General features: G+C 38.6%; 1 protein-coding gene and 1 pseudogene across 4 annotated transcripts in view; one reads left to right on the forward strand and one right to left on the reverse strand.

The window, feature by feature from the left end:
- Window positions 1-4913: 4913 nt before the first annotated feature.
- On the reverse strand, window positions 4914-5528 carry LOC143671769 (large ribosomal subunit protein eL21 pseudogene; annotated as a pseudogene).
- A 5785-nt stretch (window positions 5529-11313) lies between these two features.
- The window catches only part of SMARCA1 (SNF2 related chromatin remodeling ATPase 1), a 106751-nt gene continuing 98779 nt past the window's right edge, over window positions 11314-19285 (forward strand). For all 4 annotated transcript variants that reach the window (XM_077144853.1, XM_077144852.1, XM_077144855.1 and 1 more), the window contains exons 1-2: window positions 11314-11681; window positions 17856-17942. In XM_077144853.1, the coding sequence (XP_077000968.1) occupies window positions 11508-11681; window positions 17856-17942 (261 nt within the window). In that variant the 5' untranslated portion in view covers window positions 11314-11507. The remainder of the gene's footprint in view (window positions 11682-17855; window positions 17943-19285) is intronic.

A 19285-nucleotide genomic window follows, 5' to 3' on the forward strand; every position in this document is an offset into this window, starting at 1 on the left:
TGGCCTGTAGTTTTCTTTTTTTGTAATATCTTTGCCTGTTTTTGGTATGAGGGTGATGCTGGCTTCATAGAATGAATTAGGTAGTTTTCCCTCCGCTTCGATTTTTTTGAAGAGTTTGAGGAGAGTTGGTACTAATTCTTTCTGGAATGTTTGATAGAATTCAGATGTGAAGCCGTCTGGTCCTGGACTTTTCTTTTTAGGAAGCTTTTGAATGACTGATTCAATTTCTTTACTTGTGATTGGTTTGTTGAGGTCATCTATGTCTTCTTGAGTCAAAGTTGGTTGTTCATGTCTTTCCAGGAACCCGTCCATTTCCTCTCAATTGTTGTATTTATTAGCGTAAAGTTGTTCATAGTATCCTGTTATTACCTCCTTTATTTCTGTGAGGTCAGTGGTTATGTCTCCTCTTCCATTTCTGATCTTATTTATTTGCATCCTCTCTCTTCTTCTTCTTGTCAATCTTGCTAAGGGCCCATCAATCTTGTTGATTTTCTCATAGAACCAACTTCTGGCCTTATTGATTTTCTCTATTGTTTTCATGTTTTCAATTTCATTTATTTCTGCTCTAATCTTTGTTATTTCTTTCCTTTTGCTTGCTTTGGGATTAGTTTGCTGTTCTTTCTCCAGTTCTTCCAAGTGGACAGTTAATTCCTGCATTTTTGCCTTTTCTTCTTTTCTGATATAGGCATTTAGGGCAATAAATTTCCCTCTTAGCACTGCCTTTGCTGCGTCCCATAAGTTTTGATATGTTGTGTTTTCATTTTCATTCGCCTCGAGGTATTTGCTAATTTCTCTAGCAATTTCTTCTTTGACCCACTCGTTGTTTAGGAGTGTGTTGTTGAGCCTCCACGTGTTTGTGAATTTTCTGGCACTCCGCCTATTATTGATTTCCAACTTCATTCCTTTATGATCCGAGAAAGTGTTGTGTATGATTTCAATCTTTTTAAATTTGTTAAGACTTGCTTTGTGACCCAGCATATGGTCTATCTTTGAGAATGATCCATGAGCACTTGAGAAAAAGGTGTATCCTGCTGTTGTGGGATGTAATGTCCTATAAAGGTCTGTTAAGTCTAGCTCATTTATAGTAATATTCAGATTCTCTATTTCTTTATTGATCCTCTGTCTAGATGTTCCGTCCACTGATGAGAGTGGTGAATTGAAGTCTCCAACTATTATGGTATATGAGTCTATTTCCCTTTTCAGTGTTTGCAGTGTATTCCTCACGTATTTTGGGGCATTCTGGTTCGGTGCGTAAATATTTATGATTGTTATGTCTTCTTGTTTAATTGTTCCCTTTATTAGTATATAGTGTCCTTCTTTGTCTCTTTTAACTGTTTTACATTTGAAGTCTAATTTGTTGGATATTAGTATAGCCACTCCTGCTCTTTTCTGGTTGTTATTTGTATGAAATATCTTTTCCCAACCTTTCACTTTCAACCTATGTTTATCTTTGGGTCTAAGATGTGTTTCCTGTAGACAGCATATAGAAGGATCCTGTTTTTTAATCCATTCTGCCAATCTATGTCTTTTGATTGGGGAATTCAGTCCATTGACATTTAGTGTTATTACTGTTTGGATAATATTTTCCTCTAACATTTTGCCTTTTGTATTATATATATCATATCTGATTTTCCTTCTTTCTACACTCTTCTCCATACCTCTCTCTTCTGTCTTTTTGTATCTGACGCTAGTGCTCCCTTTAGTATTTCTTGCAGAGCTGGTCTCTTGGTCACAAATTCTCTCAGTGACTTTTTGTCTGAGAATGTTTTAATTTCTCCCTCATTTTTGAAGGACAATTTTGCTGGATATAGAAGTCTTGGGTGGCAGTTTTTCTCTTTTAGTAATTTAAATATATCATCCCACTGCCTTCTAGCTTCCATGGTTTCTGCTGAGAAATCTACACATAGTCTTATTAGGTTTCCCTTGTATGTGATGGATTGTTTTTCTCTTGCTGCTTTCAAGATCCTCTCTTTCTCTTTGACCTCTGACATTCTAACTAGTAAGTGTCTTGGAGAACGCCTATTTGGGTCTAATCTCTTTGGGGTGCGCTACACTTCTTGGATCTGTAATTTCAGGTCTTTCATAAGAGTTGGGAAATTTGCAGTGATAATTTCTTCTATTAGTTTTTCTCCTCCTTTTCCCTCCTCTTCTTCTTCTGGGACACCCACAACACGTATATTTGTGCGCTTCATATTGTCCTTGAGTTCCCTGATACCCTGTTCAAATTTTCCCATTCTTTTCCCGATAGTTTCTGTTTGTTTTTGGAATTCAGATGGTCCATCCTCCAAATCACTAATTCTATCTTCTGTCTCTTTGAATCTATCATTGTAGGTATCCATTGTTTTTTCCATCTTTTCTACTTTGTCCTTCACTTCCATAAGTTCTGTGATTTGTTTTTTCAGTTTTTCTATTTCTTCTTTATGTTCAGCCCATGTCTTCTTCATGTCCTCCCTCAATTTATCGATTTCGTTTTTGAAGAGGTTTTCCATTTCTGTTCGTATAGTCAGCATTAGTTGTCTCAGCTCTTGTATCTCATTTGAACTATTGGTTTGTTCCTTTGATTGGGCCATATTCTCAATCTTCTGAGCGTGGACCGTTATCTTCTGCTGCTGGCGTCTGGGCATTTAGTCAGATTTCCCTGGGTGTTGGACCCAACAAGGTCGTAAGATTTTTCTGTGAAATCTCTGGGTTCTGTTTTTCTTATCCTGCCCAGTAGGTGGTGCTCGTGGCACACGTTTGTCTCAAGTGTTTGGAATGGATCCCCCCCGTCACCGATCTCCGCGGCCTGGGGATTTCCAATCCAATTCTCTCCGTTTGTTCAGGGGCGGCGCGTGGTGGGGGCGTCAGCTGCCGCGGCTTGAGGGAACCCTGTGGCTGGTCGCCGGCCGCCGCGGCCTGGGGAATTCCTCACCAGACCAGGAAGCCGCCCGCAGGGGGGGGTTCACTGCGGCTTGGATAGCCCTCTGATCCGAGACTCGTAGCCGCGGACTCGAAGCCGAGACTCGTAGCCGCGGACTCGAAGCCGAGACTCGAAGCCGCCCGCAAAAGAGGGGTGCTGGCCGCCTCGGCTTGGGAAACTTGCCTCTCCAAGACTCTCAGCCGGCCCGGGAAGGAGGGAGGGAGTAGCTCTGACGGCCGCAGCTGCCGCTGCTCGGGAAATCGCGTGCCGCTCGGGGATCTCACCACAGCCGAGTCTCGCAGTCAGACTAGCCAGTCCAGACTGGGGTACGCTGTGTGTCCATTCCCTGCCGTAGCCCCGGGAGCTGTTCTGCACTGTTTCAGTTCACCTAGTAGTTGCTTTGGAGGAGGAGGAACTAAGACGCACGTACCTTACTAAGCCGCCATCTTGGCCCCTCCCCCACCCTATACTTTTTAATTCAATCTTCATAACACACCTTTAAGTTAGGTATTATTATATCCATTTACAGGTGCAAATCTGAAGCTTAGGTTCAATAATTTGCTAGAATTTGAACTCCAAGTTTTTTGCCACCCTAAAGCCTAAGCTGGTAATTACTGTGCTACTCATCCTCTAATATTATTCAACATGGATAGTATGTGCCTTCGCAAACCCAATTTGGATTATTTAACTTCTGTTTCATGTTTTAGGGCATATATTAGTGGGGAGAATTTCAGGGTTGGGGTTTTTTTTAAAAAAAATGCTATATCTTTTTCCTGAGCTAGGTTTTGTGGAATAATTTCTAAAAACAGAAAAATTCTTTTGCATACAACTTAAAAAGATAACATCTAAAACAGTTCCTCAGAAGTGGCTTATTGTACAACAGTATAATAATTTATATTGCTTCTGTTACATTACACATTAAATAACTGCATTGTCTCTTCAGTACAAAATTGGCCTGTTTCTTCTTTTGACTTACCCTGTTTACCAGCTCATACTCTGTTAGGGATTATTTCAACTTGTCCAGTTTTGAGTAATATTTTTTGATTCATTATTCTAGTTTTTTAGGTGCCAGAATGAGATATATCAGAAATGGAACAGCTTTTAAAAAGGGAAATTTATTAAGCTGCAAGTTTACAGTTCTAAAGCCATGAATATGTCCAAATGAAAGCAAGGACACAGAAATGTCCAATCTAAACCATCTAGGAAAAGATGCCTTGGTTCAAGGAGGCCAGTGAAATTCAGGGTTTCTCTCTTGACTGGAAAGGCACATGGCAAACATGGCAACATTTGTTAGCTTTCTCTTTAGACTTCTTGTTTCATGAAGCTCCCCCTGGGGGCATTTTCCTTCTTCATCTCCAGATGGCTCCAGCTGTCTGGGCTCTTGAGGCTCTCCTGCATCTCATGCCTCTGAAGCTTTTTCAAAAAAGTTTCCTTTTTTAAAGGATTCCAGCAAACTAATCAAGACCCACCTGGAATGGGTGGAGTCATATCTCCATCTAATCAAAGGTTAATACCCACAATTGGGTGAGTCACATCTCTATGGAGGTAATCTAATCAAATTTCCAACCTACAGTGCTGAATAGGGATTAAAAAAAGGGCTGCCTCCCCCAAATGGATCAGGATTAAAACATGGCTTTTCTAGGGTACATAATCCTTTCAAACTGGCACATTTATCATCCTTTAAAAGTTATTTATTTATTATATAAGTAATATACCTGCAGTGAGAAAAAGTAGTACTAATAGAGAAGCAAAAATATGAAAAAAATCACCTATAATGCTACCAGCTTGCTGTAACTATTGTTTCTCTTTGGAGTATCCAGCCCTTTTCCTTTATGGAAGTATATTTATGTGAATAGTTTCTTTTCTCTTTTTTTTTTGGCAAAAATGAGATTATCCTATTTTGTTCCCTGCCTTTTAAAATTCAATAATAAATTCCATGTCAATGGACATACATTTACATAACCATTCCTTTTTTTTTTTTTTACAATCCACAAGTATTTTATTTTTAACCCTCTTAAACCATGAATTCATAGGGAATAGGCTCCAGAATCTCAGGCTCCTTTCTATTGGTTCTCACAAAGGGTGCTTCTCTGGGTGGAGCAGACTGGCGCTTCAGTTGAACCCAGGTACCTTTCTCTTTGTCTTCCTTTTTTTTCTGATCATTTTCCTTTATGTACTTCAGGAAGCTATCTCAGCTCTTCGAGTGCTTAATATGCTCAATACGCACATTAATTCTCTTGGCAAGAATCTTACCTTTTACTTGTTTGTTTACAACATATGAACAGCCAGCTGGGTAACATTATAGACCTTTCCAGTTTTGCCATGCTAACACTTGTGGGGCATTCCTTTTTGAACAGTACCCATTACCTTGATGTCTACAATATCACTTTTCTTATAGATTCACATGTATGTGGCCAGAGGAACAACTCCATATTTTCTGAAAGGCTTAGAAAACATATTGCAGGTGCCTCTCCTCTTTCCCTTGGTGTTTGTCATTTTGGAGAATTACTGCAAGATAGTGGTTTTGGCCAAAAGGCCATAATCATTCTTAATGGCTGCATAGTATGAGTATACTATGTGATATTCTGCTAATCCACTATTAGCACATTCAAATTATTTTCTTTAGGTTTTCCCCCTTCCTGCACTCTAACTGTCCAGAGTCCTATTACTGTTCTGAGAATTTGCTTTGTGTACATGCAAGAATTCCAAATTATTCTACAACTTCCAACTCCCAAAAACTTCTACGTAGAGCTAAAAAAAATTTATCTGGATCTGTACATACTACCAGAACCTTAAGAGTGAGAGTATCTCTCGTGGGATCAACAATGCTGTTCTGACCAAAAGAAGGAAAAGAAATGTAACAAATGAAGTATCAGTGGCTGAGAGAGTTCAAGGAAAGTCGAGAGGCTACTCTGGAGGTCATTCTTACACAAACTTCAGTTAGACATTGCTACCTATCATAGTTTGCCAAACTCCAACCAAAAGCATTCCTGCCAACCCTGTAGAACACTTAGGGCTTTATCTAAGATTCTGTAAAGGTTCCATGCAGTATGATTATTTTCTAGAAACCTACAACCTCTAGATGGGGCCCTAGGTCAGATAAGTCCTGAAACCCAGAGGGGCCAGCCTCTCCAGAACATCAACTAGTTCCATCCCCCATCTCATATTATCGACAGCCCCTTCCAACATGAAAAAGTTAGAATGGGCATAGCCCAAATACCCCTAAAGAGTCGGAGAAAGTTCAGTTGTGATGGTGGCGTTATACAGAGAACGTAGGGTTTAACAAATGAGTATGACTGCTGAATCAGCATATTGATATTTCTTTTAGTCTCCAGTGTCTTAGAGTAGCTAGAAGTAAAAACTTAAAACTGTGGAATTGTAATTGTAATTTATACCAAACTTTGAAATCTGTTCTACAAGTAATTGTAGAGGTATGCTTTGAAATTTATTGGTTTTTGCATATATGTTATTTTTCACAATTAAAATAAAAAAAGAGTGAGAGTGTCTTTTCATAAACCTGGTGGGAAAAAATGAAGACAGATGGCAGAAAAATTTTCAGTCATTTTCTCAATATGAATTCTGCAGTTAAGGAGGAAGCCCTGTGAAGAACCAAGAACTTATTAAAGGTAAAGTGGAAAGATGAGGTATGCAGCTGGACAGTCTGAAATTTGAATTTGGTTTCAGTTACTCACTAGCTGTGGAACCTTAGACGTGTCATTTAGCCACTCCAAGCCTTAGTTTTCTCTTGTGTAAAATGGGGACAATAATATATATTTCATGGAATTATCATGAAGATTAACAAAATCATATGTAGAGACCCTAACACAGTGTCCTACACAATAGTGGGTGCTCAGAAAACAGTAGACGTGTTCTAGCCATTACCTTTTCCTTAGCATATAGAGCACCAAGGAAATTCCACATTTTTAGAATTCCACTATCATAAGTGTCTTCTATTTTGTGGGTGAGAAAGCTTACTGATAGGAACAGAACAGTTACTATCATTGTAAGCAAGATACTGTGACCACAATACTTTGAACAAGCCACTGAAGAACACTGATCAGTGGGATCACAATGTAGTTTTATGTAATACTGTGGTTTGGATGATAAATTTCAGATACAAGATAAGAGCAGGAACACTAAACCCTTGACCTTTCTTTTATGAACTTTATAAAAATATTCAATACCACCAGTGGATATATCCTCTGGTAGATATTAAACAAGTTTGGCTCCGTGAAAATGACAGTTTAACAATCTCTACAATGTTCCCAAATTGTCAAAATGGATATATTGTCCACTAGACCATGATTAATTTTGAGGTTCCAAAATATGGCCTCAAGGCTCTTTATAAAAGTTTGCTTTGTTGTGGTGATTATTATTTCTGGATTTTGAGAGGCTGTTGTATATATATAATCTGATATTTAGAGAAAAGAACAAAGCCGAACAGGTTGGGGTTAAAGTAATTCAGAACATAGGGGTAAGGAAGACCGTCTATATTTTAGAACCACACATACTCTTTGAGATCAGTGGAAGAAAGGTTTATTAGATCTGGAACTGAAATTTTCTGTAGTGCATAATCTAATTCAACCTATCTGTACAGCTCATATGAGCAACTGAAACACAGGGAGCCCAGAATAAGAGGTCCTTTCATCCTGTATAGATTATTATAATGTCTGGAAACATCCTAGAGTGTATTAATCAGATAATCAAAAAGTATTGGCAGAGTCCTCTGAGGGAGGGAGAAAAAGACTACGGAATTATTAAATCTTACAATCAGGGAATCCCCTGATACTGTGTCAAACTTTAGGGACACCCAAATCAATAGGCCATGCCCTCGATTTTGAGGCTTACTCTTGTGAAGCTTATGTAGGTAGTGGAGAAGCTTAGATGACCTATAGGCATGCCTAAGAGTTACTTCTGGAGGACCCCTATTGTTGCTCAGATGTGGCCTCAGTCTCTCTAAGCCCAACACTGCACGTGAAATCATTTCCCTCCCCTCTACGTGGGACCTGGCATCCAGGGATGAAAGTCTCCCTGGTGACATGGGAGAGGACTCCCAGGGATGAATCCAGACCTGGCACTGTGGGATCAACAATTCTATCCTTACCAAAAGGGGGAAAAGAAGTGTAATTAATAAAGTATCAGTGGCAGAGAGAGTTCAAATAGAGTCGAGAGGTAACTTGCCACTGAAATCTAGCCCAGCCTCTCCAGAACATCAGATAGTTCCATCTTCCTACCCCATATGAGTGACAGACCCTTCCAATAGCAAAATTGCCATAGCCCAAACAACCCCAATGAGAGGTATGGAAAGATCAAAGGTGATGGTGGAATTATACATAGAAGATAGGACTTAACAAATGAATATGAATGCTGAATCATTAAATTGATATCTCTTTTAGTCTCTAGTATTTTAGAGCAGCTAGAAGTAAAAACCTAAAATTGTGAAATTGTAACCCATGTCAAAGTCTGAAATCTGTTCTACAACTAATTGTTGTACTGCTTTGAAATTTATAGCTTTTTTGTATATATGTTATTGTTCACAAAAAAAGAAGAAAAAAAAGTTGATTGCGATGATAAAAAAGTATTTAAGCCTGTAGCCTCCTATATTCTGGAGCAGCTAGAAGGAAAAATATGAGAGGATTGTATAGTAGCCCATGACAAACTCTGGGATCTATCCTGTAACCACTTTTTGAAGAGTGCTTTAAAAACTATTGCTTTTTTATTTCTTTGCTTTGTATATATGTTATACTATGCATTAAAAAAAGTTTTAAAAAAAGGAAAAGTTTGCTTTGTTCAACCTCAACGGAGTAGAGCAAAGACCATTTTCATCGAAGAGACATAATTGGGTAAAGTAGTAACAGATAGAGCAAGGTGTTGAGTAGGATCAGAAACAAGTTGCCTCTTGTTGAACAAAGTCTGCAGATCATGAATTTTAGGCAGATTTGCAAATAAGGATAGCACATGCTCTGTAAATAATAGCTGTTGCCACAAGCCAAAGGGCAGTATTTACATGAGTCCTGTGGCAAGGACTATTGACTAAGCATCGACCTTTACAGCCAAATTCGTATACTTGGAAACACTTTCAGCGGTGTCATCTTGAAAAGGAAGAATCACATTATACATAAGTGGAAAATCTCCAAGACAGAAATATGTTCTGGTACCCAAATAAACTTCCAAATTCTTCTTTTGAACTTGGAACACATGTTCCCATAGAAAAGTATTATGAGGAGATGTAAGTTTCTCAGATTTCCTCACAAAAGATCATTTAACCCATGATGTCACGGAAGTACTGTATATTTGCAATGAGAAATAAGTGGAACAAAGTACCCTTGCAAGCAGGAACACATCAATACTTCAGCAAATGTTTCTTGAGTCTTTCTCCTTTGAAGCCCCAGGCAATGGAAGTAGAATTCTATCCTCCCCAGGGCTACAGTTTGGTGAAAAAGAAATCGTCCCCTGCTGTCGTGTGGAAGGGTCCTTCTTAAATGAGATGGATGAATGTATCACAGCATCTGTTTCAGCGCTTCTTGAACTTTTTCAGCAAACAACCCTTATTGACTGAGGAGATAGAATTGGTAAAGGGAAAAGGGTAGGATGCCTAACTGGAAGTCTCAAGCTTTTCTTTGGAGACACTTCCAACTCTGCAGACCACTCCTTAATATAGCTGCACATCGTAATAGAAAGAATCATGCTCTAATCATCAGTCAAGCAACTTAATTCCGTTTCATTTTTAATAAAGTTCATAGTGCAGAAATATGAGCCATTTTTATACTGAGGGTCCCTATACCCATTGGATAGTCCACGTGTGCACTCACTGCTGAAACACGTGGTGGTGGGGTCATCTAAAGTGAATGAGAGGAACGTAATGAAAGCAAAATTAGAGCAAAGTTAGCACCCCAGCCTCCCCTTTTCTCTTAATGGCACACCCCTTCAGTCACCAGTATCTTGCTCTTTGATTTTTTTTCTCTGTTCAAAACCAGTTCCTGAACAGTATCTCACACTCATGAACACTAAGGTGTAAATGAAAAATAATAGCTAAGCAGTCACAGGTGTTGTTTTTTTTTTTGTAATAGAAAGGGTGCCTTTATAAGAGCCGATTAAGTCCGAGTGGCTAACAACATTGCTCTTGGGTTCAGCTGAGTTCTTAAACTCTGTAAATCACTAGCAGGGTGATCTAGGGCAAGTCACTTAAATCTCTGAAACTGAAGAAGGGCGAAGTCATAGGTTTTTGCATATTAGGGATGCACAATTGTAAAGCAAAAAAGGAATTTAGGGTATTACCCCTAGGGAAAAAGGGATACATTTGGGGGGCAGTTGTGTGATTTCTTGCTGTTTGCAGCAATCACACATCATTTCAGACTGGTAATTTAGGGAAGTATGTTGAGGGAGTTTAATCATGGTTTTTTTTCACTTTGGAAAGTATTTGCTTCATTGTGGAAGTTGTGGATTTTGTAGTGATTGATTGGCATACTGTTTACTATATGTTTTATTATCTTTTGTCCTTAATGTCTGAAATTTGAAAGCTAGGATGTAAGTTTTCCCATTACAGATCAAAATAAATGGCAAGGAGATATAGTAATAATAATATTTAAAGCTATGTTCATGTAGTGTTGCACCTTTTACAAAATGCTTTCATATCTATGATCATATATATTATTGTTGAATTCCTACTAAATAATTACGGTGGTGCACATAGAACACGCAACCCTTCCAAAAGAATTACAGTAATTCAATCCAAATACAAGTTTTAGGTACTTATCATGTGCTATCCCAGATTCTGTGGGACTTTGCTCTTGGCCCCTAGGAGTTTTAAAATTCAGTGGTGAAGGCAAAAAAAAGGGCTTCTGCACCCTGGCCGTCCGAGGATACCAGAGTTTAAAATAAAACATACATACACACACACCCGCCCCCGACAGACGTCGCCTTGTAAGTGAATATTTGTAGCTGCAATCAAAAGATTCAAGGAATGGTTCTTTTGCAGAATTTAGGAAGGTGGGAATTGCACCACTCATCTCCGTTTAGGGACTAGGGAAAAGTCAGCCTCCAGAGGGGCTCTGAGTTTTGCAACTGGTGAGAAAACCTTTCACAGTACAGTTATAAGCAGAGGAAAAGTTCTTGGTAGCAGGGAGGGAGAACGCCTGGAGGTACAAAGAGCAGATTTGAGGGAAAGAGGATTCCTTTTGCATACATGTGCGAGGGGAGTTCAGCTGTCTGTTGGGGGCGTTTGGGAAAGAAGATTTTTAGGGGGTGGTGGGCTCTCGGTTCCCGCCTCCAACCCTGTCAGCGCAGCACACCACGCTCAGGCAACAGTTGGTTGAGCGGGGCCTGCCCGGGCTCTGGGTGGGGAGGGGGAGTCTCGCGATCGTTGAGGGGGGTGTGTGTGGAGGAAGGGGGGAGGGTGACGGGGGGGGGTAGGGCATGACGTATGGTGGGTGGACGGAAGTGGGGCAGGGTTGAGGGTTATTTAAAGAAGGGGGGTCGAGCAAAGGGGTTGGAAGCCGAGTGATTTGCCCAGTCCTGCTTCGTCTAGCGCTTTCCAGAGCAGCCACTGCCGCCGCCCAGGAGCCCTCGTCCCCTTCGCCGCCCCCCTCCCCGTCCCTGCTCCAGCGCCATGGAGCCGGACACCGCTGCTGTAGCAGCCACCGTGGCAACCGCTGATGCGACCGCCACAGTCGTGGGCAATGAGGACGAGCAGCCGAGGCCATCCACTTCTAAGGACGAGGGAGCGGTCGCCGCGGCCACCGAAGCCACCGCGTCCACTGAGAAGGGCGTGAAGAAGAAGGAGGTAAATAGGAAGGGGTGTGTGTTTGGTGAACAAATCCTGTGCCTGCCGCCTCCAAGGGGCCCAAATCCTGACCTTTCGGTGCCGACAGGTACCCGTGGAGCTCTCCCGGCCGGGGCCCGCGGGCCGGGTGGGCGCCGCGGCGGAACAGACTAGCGTTCGCTCCCTTCCCCCTTCCCTTCTCGCCGCTGGAGGGCGGGGGCGGGGTGCAGCGCCCGGTGGAGGGGCGCCCGTTATCCCGGGGCTTGGGGACTTGGGAGCCCCTGGACAGCCCCCAGACCCCTTCACATTCCCGCAACTGGGGTAACAGAGTGGGGGGGGATGGGGCTGTGCAGAAAAAAGCCTCCGCCTCCGCCTCGCCCTCTCAACTCGCTCGCTCCTTCTCCCCCCACCTTCCCGTCGGCCTCTGCCTGGGAAATCTCGGCCCTTCAATCCCACACTCGTGCAAAAAAAAAAAGGGGGGGGGGTGGTTTGCTGGGTCTTAATTTTTATTTGAATTTGAAGGTGTTGGTGGTTGGGGGAGGGGCGGAGGATAATAGGGAAGAAATGTATTTCTCGGATTGGCAATGTCGGCCCTTTGGATGGCAGAAAAAGAAAAAGAAAAAAAATCATCCCTTGTTCGTTCGGTCCCCGACGGCTGAGGCAGGGGTGTCACCCCAAGAAAACGAGTTCTCCGCGTTGTACTCTCCAAGCCAACCCCCAAACGGAGGAACCGTGGACGCTGGTTTAGGAAAATTTCCAATGTCTGCACCCCCACCCCCTCCTGCTCCGCCCCCAACGGTATAGTGTTTCACTCCAGGGCCACCCAAATGGTCTCCCAGTCGGGCCCCAAGTCTTCCAGGCCTCCGCCTCTCTCTCCTAGTGGGCGATGCTGGCTCGTGGACACACGCAGGACCCCCCCTCACCCCCTTTTTTTAACCAGGCGTCGCCAGGATGAGCTGCTGCTAACATAACTGGAGACCGCTCTGGCGCCTATTTAAAGCCAGATTCAGAAAACATGTATTATCTCTGTAATGTATATTCATATGAAATGCGTTGAAAATTGAGATTAAAAGAAAAAACATAGGATGGGGGCATATGGATTTTTGATGTATAAGTAGATTGTAGAATGGATCGTTTACGGGTGGATTTGTTTTCTATTTATGAGTTTGTTTTCCATTTATGAGTATATTGCAATAAAAATGGTAGGTAATTAAAATTATGCCTTAGAGATCGCAAGTGGCTTTGTCTGAATCATTAAATGCTATACAACCAAATGAAAAGCTTTTGAGGGAAATTAACACCTTTAGCCTTGAATTAGAAGAGTAATTTTAAATTCGGCGGTTGCTGAAGTGATATTTTTTACTGTTACAGGGTTGAGTAAACAGAAAAACAGTCGTGGTGCTAAGTGAACAACGTAGAAAACGTGCGTTTTTAGATTTGTGCGGTACTTCTATCAATAAGACAATGTTGATGATTGAAGCTGGGCCAGATACCACACATCAGTATAGATCAAATGTTGGGAAATTCAGAAATGCCTTTATTCTAAAGATGTCTTTTATTCATTCCCCAAACTGAACAAATGTCAAGTGCTAAGCTGTCTTTTCTGTGGTAGTAGAGGTTGTCGAATCTTCAGGTTGTATGCACATTTTCGAATTGTGAAAAGACTGGGAATCAATAAAAAAACTACTATATATATAATAAGCACTGAGATAATACAGATATTCATGAACTCTTGCAGCCTTCATCAGAAATTACCCTGATGGTACTTCATTTATCTACTCAGCATAGAGGAATGAGGTGTTGGAAGTTTACTATTTTAGGCCCAATATCTTTTTATTTTTAACTTTCTCCTTGAAAATCTAAATATATTGTATATTTCCTTGACTCCTTAAGTAGTGTACTAAAAGTACAGATTAACCTTTCCCTCATGACCATAAGTTGTTGCATTCGGACAATGATAAAAAGTTAACTGAGGACTAGGAGGTTTTTCCCCCTAAATTAACTAACCACCTCCCACACCGTTCTAGTATGGTATTGATTTTTAAATCGTTTTTCTGTCCCCTCCTTCAATTGTCAGGTTGTTGCTTTTGAAACACCTCACCTACTTTTATCAGAAATAATTTGTTAATATATGATAAGGGACATAGATGAAGCAAAACCATAAAATCATTTGAAACAGCAGAGAAATACATGAATTCAAAAGATGAAGCAGGAGAGGGAAATAATCAACACCTGAACCTGAACACTGAGGATTAGGGGATGCTATTATAGTGGAACACAGATTTCAGTACTGAGCTTTTGCCATTCCTTTTTCCCATTGACAAAGTGTGCCTTCTAGTAATCTCACCCACATAATTTGCTGTTGCTTTTATTCTCTGTGGTATGGGAAGCCAGATTATCAAATTTGCTAGAATTTTATGTCAAATAGGCTCTGAATGAGAGCACTTTTATTGTGAATAAAGTAGGTGAAATTTAGTAAATTGACTTGTGACATTTTGGTATTTAAAGGTAATTTCTTTACCTTCTGGTTCTGGAATTTACTGGGTTTAAGTGATGGTTGGATAACCTAACATTTAGACGTTGGAGACGGTATTTTTGGTAATGAAAACATCAACAAAAAGGTCATGATGGCCTTTAAGACAAGGCATTTTAATGACCTTGTTCTGCTCATTCTCATGGTATCTAGGATATCAGATGATAAGATCCATAAGGAATTCATTAGAATATCTTAGTCACTTTTCATCTTTTTTTTGTATGAGAAATGGAGTTTTGAAAAACACATCTGTACATTTACAAGTGAAAAGGTTTAGAAAGTATTTAAAAATTTGTTGTGGAAGATAGTGCCAATGAAATAATTACCCACATCCTTTAATAACACTTTAAAATTAGGAATTTTAATTAGCATATAATTAAATTTTATGGTATTCTAGTGCAAGGTAAGCAAAAAAGTAAGGAGTAAAATGTTTTCCTGACATTAAAGCTTTAATTTTGTATAAATGAAATTTACTTCCCACATTGTTGTATAATTGTATATATAAGGGGAAGTAATTTTTGCTTTTTTGACATTTGAAACCTCGATTTCATATAGCTTTTCAAGGAATGATAAGGGTGTGGGTTTTGTTACCTAACTTTTCTTAATTTATTGCTTTGAAAATAAAATACAGTTTATTGTACATGGGGTAGTTTGAAAGTGTGGGTATGGAGGGAATCTTTAGCAGTCTTGTATCCTATTCACCCAGGATTACATTTAAAGCATCCCAGATAGATGATAAATACATATTAGTTGCTATAAATCAAGGTGATTGCTATTTGGTTTAGAGTAACTGAACAATATCTCATCAGTGCCCCAAAGTAAGACCCTGGCCAGGTTCAAATTCTATAATCTTAGTTTGGATTTCCTCAAAATAAACATTTTAATACACGTTGAAAGGTAGCTATTCATTACCTTTTGGAACTATATTTTTCTTAAGTTTAAAGTCACATCCTGGGGGTGTACTAGTAGTCCAGTGGTAGAATTCTCGCTCTCCATGTGGGAGAGACTAGGTTTGATTCCCAGCCCATGTACTCCAGAATACAACAAAAACAACAACAACAAAAAAACATTCAACAAATGGTGCTGCCATAATGGAATATTCACATGGAAAAGAATGAAATATGACCCCCACCGCATAGCATATAAAAAAAAAGTCACATTCTGTTGCTGATTTTTGAAGGAAGTTTTCAGGAACAAGTTAAAAGCCATAATAAAATTAAGATATTTTCTTTACCTTTTGCCAGTCAAAGCACATTTGTGTTTTGTCTTGTGCAAAATCTGTGTTAAAACTGAAATACTATTGGCTTTGATCATCATGGGCAGATTTGTGTGTTTTTATTATTTTATTTCTTGATTTCTTACAGGGAAGGAGGTATATTCTATATGCCTACATATATTTACAAATATAAGCTTGTTTTTGCAAGGAGTATGGTACATGAGATAGCCCCCAGATAATTTCAATATTTTTGAGTAACTGAGTGATAGATTTTGCTAAATTATAACCTTTTAAATATCAAAGGTTTATTAACTGTAAATACAATTATGTTAGAACACTGAATGAAGTTGAATGTGAGAATTATAGAGGGAGGAGGGCTGAGGGCACAAATGAAATCATAAAGAAAGATAGATAATCAAGACTGAGATGGTATAATCTAGGAATGCCTAGAGTGTATAATGATAGTAACTAAATGTACAAATTTAAACATGTTTTTGCATGAAGAAGAACAAAGGAATGTCATTACTGCAGGGTGTTGAAAATAGATGGTAATTAATGTTTTAAAATTTTAACTTATATGTGAGACTAAAGCAAAAAAATGTTTATTTGGTACAAAATTTATATTTTGACTAGTGCAGTTCCTAATATAACTTACGTGGACAGCTTAATTGAACACCATAAGTACATGGAACCTTGAGTAAGGCATAAGATTTTGTAGTTTTGTCCAGAGTAATGCCCCAATAAATCCCAGAGTGATATGAACAGTGAGTAAAAAAGTATTTGCAAAGTCCCCTTGGGGAAATGGTGAGAAAGGGGGAAAATTCAGACTTCCCCAAGTGGAGAATTCTTGATATTCTCACAAGCAGTGGAGACAACCAAAGCAATAGGGTGAGCCCACAATCTTGGGGTTTGTTCATATGAAACTTACCCCCACAAAGGATAGGTCAAGCCTACTTAAAATTAGGCCTAAGAGTCGCCCCCAACAGAACCTCTTTTGTTGCTCAGATATGGCCTCTCTCTCCAGGCAACACAACAAACAAACTCACTGCCCTCCCCCTGTCTATGTGGGACATGACTCCCAGGGGTGTGGACCTTCCTGACAACGTGGGACAGAAATCCTAGAATGAGATGGGACTCAGCATCAAGGAATTGAGAAAACCTTTTCGACCAAAAGGGGGAAGAGCGGAATGAGACAAAATAAAGTATCAGTGGTTGAGAGATTCCAAACAGAGTCGAGGGGTTATCCTGTAGGTTATTCTTAGGCATTAAATAGGTATCACCTTGTTAGTCAAGATGTAATGGAGAGGCTGGAGGGGACTGCCTGAAAATGTAGAGCTGTGTACCAGTAGCCATGTTTCTTGAAGATGATTGTATAATGATACAGCTTTCGTAATGTGACTGTGTGATTGTGAAAACCTTGTGTCTGATGCTCCTTTTATCTACCTTATCAACAGATGAGTAAAACATATGGAATTAAAATAAATAATAGGGGGAACAAATGTTAAAATAAATTTAGTAGATTGAAATGCTAGTGATCAATGAAAGGGAGGGGTAAGGGTAAGGGGTATGGTATGTATGAATTTTTTTCTGTTGCCTTTTTATTTCTTTTTCTGAATTAATACAAATGTTCTAAGAAATGATCATGATGAATATGCAACTATGTGATGATATTGTGAATTACTGATTATATATGTAGAACTGGGTGATCATATGTTAAGAATGTTTGTCTGTTATATTTTTAAAAAAAATTTTTAAAATTAAAAGAAATCAAAGTTTATAGTTAATACCCCTTATAAAATGCCTCTTTAAATATTAATGTAATATAGTTTAAAGCAGTTATTTTTCCATTTTGGAGAAAGTAAGCATAAGGCAAATGTTTGAAGCTGTACTGTTTCATTATTGTAAATATATATGATCACATTGTGTTAAATAAAATAAGTCTATTCTGATTAAAATATAAAAACAATAAAAATAATGCTTTTTTAGGAACAGAAGCCACACTCTTTTCTTTTGAGAATATGGCTTTTTTTCGTCATATTTAAGAAATGTTTCTGACAATTAATATTTACTTTTCTTGAATTCTTTGGTTTCTTGTTGATATTAGCAGTTTCTAGATTTTTAAATCTCCTATTTAATGGTTAAATGCTTTCTTACACTTTAAATTAAAAATAGTGAAAAGGCTCACTATTCAACCTTTTCAAAATTTTAATTAATTGCTATTATTTCTCTGATTATTATGACTTCTTTCAATTTTATTTTTAATTGGACCCCAGGTGTACAGAACTAGATTAATCATAAGAGCTGTTTAATATCATGCTCTTATCATTGGTCCATGCATTTATTTCTTTAGTTCCTTAATTACTTTTTGTTTTCAACAAATGAGAACATTGACCAAGTTTTAGACCTTGCTTTGCAATTTCATCATTTATTTTCTTTGAAATTCTAGAAAAGCATTTCTTCATTTCAACTGAAACTTGCTGCTAAAGCTTCTAAATCTGAAAAGGAAATGGACCCAGAATATGAAGAAAAAATGGTAAATATACTTTTGGGTAGTATAATGAATATCATAGTTAATTCTTGTAGAGAAGATGTGAAAGATTAAGAAATACATGTATATATACAAGGTAATAGAGAATCATAGATTTCAGAATTGGAAAGTAATGTAATATATAATCTATCAAAATAGATTTTTGTTGAATAAATGAATCTCCTTCATTTTCAGATGAGGAAATAAAGGATGAGAGAAGCTATATGGAATAGTTGGTATTAGAAGTCCACATATTCTTGCTTTTAGCTCAGTGTTTTTTACCCCATAATAAGGTGCTTTATGCTAGAGATAATTTATCCAACAAATGAAAATATCTGTGGCAGTATCAATCTGCCTTTGTGACTTGTTCTCTCTCTCCTTGCTTTAAATATGTGAATACTACACATGATGAGACATGTAATATGGTAGTAAATTTTCTTGAGAAGGATATTTTCCCTACGCATGAAAATATCACCTATTTGAGCAATATAATCTTAGTTATGCCCACATACTATACATTTAATTATTTAAATTTTAACCACTAAAATCCATTTTTAGCCTTAATTTTGACTCATCTTTATGCCTTGGGTTCTTTCAAAACCATTTGTCTTGGTTAAATCATAAGAGAAGTTACAGGTAGTTGGAGATGATACTTTCTTCCCTGAGGTTGTTTTTGCAGTAATATGATAAAAAAAAGTAGAGATGAAGTACATTTTTGGTTGTCTATAACTATTTTACAAAACTGCATGCTATAATGTTAAAGCTACATGTAGAATGTAGATAGTTAATGTTTTAACAACTTGAAAACAACATTCCAGTGAGGATAGCATAAAATGGAAAGTTTTTGGCTTCCTTCCAGCTACTGGTCTGAATATATTTATCTTACTCTTAGATTTATGTTAATGAACTCTTCTGTAATCTGATATTATTAATTATGCATTCTTCATTAGCAATCAAATATTCTCTACCCTTTGGTTAAAAAGTGACTGGAACTGGGGTGGTGCAGTGGTGGCTCAGTGGCAGAATTCTCACCTGCCATGCTGGAGACCCGGGTTTGATTCCCAGTGCCTGCCCATGCCCCGCCCCCCCAAAAGAAAAGTGACTGGAATTGAAAAATCATCTTCATTTTTCCCTTTATCTAGAATGATGTGTGTTTTTTGATCTTCTAAGATTTTTTTTAATGCAAACGTTTTGTTGCATTTATATGGTATGGACTATATGATATTTTAGAATTTATTGAGAAATTATGGTGTAAACGTTTTTAATAGTTTAAATAGTTACAATAACTATTTCATTATTAACTATATATATGCACACAGGTGTGCATGTGTGTTTGTATATGTGTGTAT

This window comes from Tamandua tetradactyla, chromosome X (assembly GCF_023851605.1).
Source record: "Tamandua tetradactyla isolate mTamTet1 chromosome X, mTamTet1.pri, whole genome shotgun sequence".
Taxonomy (NCBI): Eukaryota; Metazoa; Chordata; class Mammalia; order Pilosa; family Myrmecophagidae; genus Tamandua; species Tamandua tetradactyla.